Source organism: Protobothrops mucrosquamatus, unplaced genomic scaffold (genome assembly GCF_001527695.2).
Source record: "Protobothrops mucrosquamatus isolate PMUCROS unplaced genomic scaffold, P.Mucros_1.0 scaffold564, whole genome shotgun sequence".
In the NCBI taxonomy this organism is placed as follows: domain Eukaryota; kingdom Metazoa; phylum Chordata; class Lepidosauria; order Squamata; family Viperidae; genus Protobothrops; species Protobothrops mucrosquamatus.
The window spans coordinates 40,528-45,158 of NW_015386867.1; the positions used below are offsets into that span (position 1 = coordinate 40,528).

The following is a 4,631-nucleotide window of genomic DNA, read 5'->3' on the forward strand; positions in this document are numbered from 1 at the left end:
GGCCAGACAATGCCGGCTGGCGACCCCCAGGGGGAGAGCCTTCTCTGTGGCAGCTCCTGCCCTCTGGAATGACCTACCCCCCGACCTACGTACAGTTGCGGACCTGCGCCTTTTTTGCCGAGCCCTGAAGGCCCATCTATTCCGTGCGGCCGGCCTGGCGTAGTTTGATTATGTTTTAGTGGGGGTTTTGTATGGGGTATTTTTAGAGCAGGCCTGTTATTTAATTTGATTTTAGAACAGAAATTTGTGTATATTTATTGTGGTTTTTATTATCGCCTGTTCATCGCCCTGAGTCCCGTAAGGGAGATAGGGCGGTATATAAATTCAATAAATAATAATAATAATAAATAATTTCTGTAGACCAGGTCTCTCCACATCTTCCAGTCTTGAGAGAATTCTTTTTATTCTTCTTTAAATACAGCTAACCCTCAACTTAAATCCACAATTGGAATTGAATTTCCATTATACATTGTTGTGTCCGAAGGTGGAGTCAGACCTGATTTTACAATGACTTTTCTGGCAGTTAGCAAAACACATGGTTGATAACTGAATCCAGCTTTCCCAGTGGGTGGTTTTTGCTGGAAATTGTCAAAAAGGGTTGCAAATCATGATCCCATGACCACCGGGTGCTTCAGCCTGCCCTAAATATGAGCCAATTATCAAGTGCCTGAATTGTGATCATGTGACTGCCAGGATGGTCTTAAGTGCAAGTACAGATTGTAGATCACTTTTTCCAAGGTTGTCATAACTTTGAATCATTGTTCAAAGGTTGTAAGATGAGGAGTACCTGTATCCTGTGAGAAGTTTTCAAAGCTGACTTTATTTTATTATTGCTACATCCCTTGGGAGACTGTGTCTATAGTTTAATACATGCAAAAGAATGCTTTTGTGTAGTTTGAATGCTTTTTAAAACATTCAGCACATTTCTCCCTTTTTATGATAATCAAGTAAGAATACATTTTTTAGTGCTAATGGAATTCTTCAAAATATTAAAGTTGTTCCATTTTAATGGAAGGGTTTTTTTGCTAGCTGATTTGAATAGCGTTATTTTAAGACATGATTTTAAGAAAAGCATTTGGTGTTCTTTTTTTCTTTAACTGTCTCTCCCTTATTGTTAATGCCATTTAATTTTTGTGATGATTTGATCCATATCTACAGCAGTTATATTTATTGGGTTATGGAATAAATAACATATTCATCCTTGCGTACAGAGGGAACCTAATAACAATTTCTTAGTATTTTATATGTCCATCAACTCATTTGTATTGAAGATAGTGACCCAGTTATCTACTCACATTTGCCCAGTCAGACTGTTAACTAGTAGTTTATAATAGATATTTGAGGTTAGCCGTTCTTTAAAAAAAATAATCAATTAATGGGATGATTAAGAATTAAGGAAATTGTATTTGCACAACTCTACTACCATCACCACTCTATCAAGATGCATATTTTTGTATTCTCTACGAGAATAGCTTTGAACTATTAAACTTTCAATAAGCTGTCATCTATCAGTCATTTTTCTTGTCTTAGTATTTTAAGTTTTTAAAGTACTGAAATGAAAAATGAGCTTAAATTCTAAATGACCCTTTTTTCTTTATGGGGTCTGGAATATTTTTATCCTATAGATACTTACAAAAGCAATGTAAAAATAAAGCATATTTTAAAAATCTGCCAATTATCCTGGCTCTTGAAGGAACCAATATATTTCTTATGTTGATTTTCTGAGTTGTAAGGCTTAGATTGCTTTAACAATTCCATCTGAACATTTTAGTTTTCCACACAATACTACCAATGGCTTTGAAAGGAAGGATACCAGAGAAGGCAGCAGTGAAAAGATGCTGAGGAATTTTGCCTCATGAGTTGACTCTAACTAGACTGTTCTAAAACTGTACAGTCCTCCCCTTCAGCCCTGCCACTTGCCCCAGCAGCTTAGCTGAAGCTTGGGCCTGGCAATCAGCCACCTGTCCATTCATTTTTAGCTAGTAGACCATACCAAAGTTTGCTGACTCCTGATCTAAGAAATAAAAAGTACACAATTCCTTAACTTTACACATAATACAGTTCTCACCAATAGGTTGGAAGTTTATGATACATTTACTTTGAAATATGCTCCCTGGAATGCTGTAAGAATTAAAATTATTATTTTAATCTTAATATAGTTGAAGGTTTGTTTTGAAAACTTCAAACCTAGCAAAGTTATTTTCTTTACAGTGCAGACATAACTTTCTTCATTGTCTTGCTCTATTCTATCAAGAAAGGAGAAACCACTATCCATCCATCTTCACATACTAAAAAGATTTCTGAGTTTTATTTTTGAACAGAGTGCAGTGACCTTGCTTTGGTAATATAGCCACACCAAATTCTTTGGGTGAGATTTTCTCATATCTTAGAACAACTATGCTACTGGTAAGCATAAATAGATTGCTGGATCAGTCCATTCTACCCTACAGCAAATTCTCCTGAGAACAAAGACAAACTTCATTTTGCAGCTGTTGTAGAAATAATTTGAAAAATGAGATGAGGTAATAGAGATAGGATTTCCATAGTTGCATGTGAATCTTAACCAGAAATTACTAATGCAGAATGTTAGTTGATGTAAAGGGGAAAGACTGTTTGCATCAAAACTGTTGTGTTTATAATTTTTTTTAAATTTCCAGTTGCCTTATTCTTGCTTTAGATCTGTGCTTTAGATCTCTGAAATACAGAAACATACAAGAACTGTTTATAGTTCTGCTCTCTTGAAAATTAGCTTTTGACTTAACTAGGCATTAAAGTATGTGTGATTAAGGGAAATCAGTATAATGGAAGGTCTTCTATTTTTTGCAATAGCTACCTTTTCCATTATTATTAGGATCATTTATTTTTAGCTCAAAGCATCAACAGTGACTTAACTAAGCATTTTATAATTTTAAAAAATCTAGTTTCCAGTGTCAGAGAGAAATGTGAATCTCTGCTGCAAATGTTAACTATGGAAGAATAAATAACTAATAATAAACATTGAAATAAAGTAGTGCTATTAAAATAATCTAATATTGAAGGTTTGGCCTAGCTTCTTTGTGCTTTCAAGTGTGCATCTTGATGCACCTAGATACCTACCATGCTATTACTTTTTGAAGTAAACTATATATAAAGCAAATTTTTTTAAAGTAATATAAAGAAATTAAAGGTAGGAAATCGAAGAAAAAAATCCTAACCAAATTTAGTTTATACAAACACCATTCTGTATACCTCTCCATATTTTTATATTCTTGTAAACCATCCTTCTATCACACCCATTAATTCATGTTTTATTTTGTTCTTAAATGTCGTATCTTTTTCTTTGCAAGGTCTTATAAACTCTGCAAAGCTTGCGAATAATTAAATTATTTTAGTTGTATTTTTTATTCTATACGGCAGTTTATTTTTAAATTGTATTTTTGAACTTTTTAATGCTTTTATCTCTTTCTCCCTCTGAGCAAAGGAAGTGAAAAGTTGCAAAATGATAAAGGATTATATAATTCATGTAAAACTGCATGAGGCATGCTTCAGATATCCTGCTTGCAGGAGGTCTTAAAATGTATACTATTGATCTGGTACCTAATAATCTGAAGAGAAAAAGAGTATGAAGAATGAAGAACAGCCTGTTTTTCTCTGTAGATCTGTGTACTTTTGCTGCCAATGTAGACTTGCTGGTTTGTACAAACTACTACCTCAGATTCTGATGAATTTAATTGAGAGAGAATGTTTACATTTTTGTTTCCTTCTGTAATTTCAGTAAATTCTGGCTACTGTATAAAAATGATACGGAGCAAAGTAGCATTTCACATAATGTTTAATATAATATTGTGTTAGTGTTTTTATTATGTTGTGTCCTAAACCTTTGAGGAAGATTAGAAAGGTGAAAAGACAACCTACCATAATAGTTAATTAAGTTATAAGGAAGTTGTTTTACTTCAGTATTTACTGTGATTAGTTTAGGGGAAAGAATCCTAAATCTGACCTTGCTGTGAAAAATTAATTATTATTTTTCCCCCCACTGAAGGGACAATGGAGACAGGTCAAGACACCGAGCTCCTCGGAATGCCCGTATGTCTGCACCATCCCTTGGACGCTTTGTCCCAAGGTAAGAGCTATATAACTAATAATGCATGCATGAAATTGTCTATTACTCAGGTCTTTATCAGGTTCACAGCATTTTTAGCAGTGTTTTTCTCTTCTTTTTAGACGCTTCTTGTTGCCTGAGTATTTGCCTTACGCTGGGATTTTCCATGAACGTGGACAGCCTGGGTTGGCCACTCACTCCTCTGTCAATAGAGTTTTGGCAGGTAAGTATTATATATTCCCTAGTTGTGACAGTAATACTGAAATAATTGAATTAGGCATAATATGAAAACCAAACTCTGCAGTGGTCGTATTGTCTGTTCAAACTAGAATATATTTCAACGTGAGTGATTAATCCACACGGATACATTTTTTTGTATATACTATGAAAGAAGGTACAATGATGGATTTCTAGAATGGAATCTAAAAAGAGGATGGGCAGATATTTTAAAGCCTCAATTTCTAAGTGGTCCTGTTCCTTCCTTCCTTTTTAAAAATAACATTCTGACAAGCTAATGATTACTTTGTTCCAGGTTCCTTTAATTCAATTA

General features: G+C 34.2%; 1 protein-coding gene across 1 annotated transcript in view; it reads left to right on the forward strand.

The window, feature by feature from the left end:
• Positions 1–4,631, forward strand: part of LOC107288589 (activating molecule in BECN1-regulated autophagy protein 1) — a 104,176-nt gene that overhangs the window by 26,900 nt on the left and 72,645 nt on the right. Inside the window, exons 4-5 of the mRNA XM_015817221.1 lie at positions 4,022–4,102; positions 4,204–4,304. Coding sequence (XP_015672707.1) covers positions 4,022–4,102; positions 4,204–4,304 — 182 coding nt within the window. The remainder of the gene's footprint in view (positions 1–4,021; positions 4,103–4,203; positions 4,305–4,631) is intronic.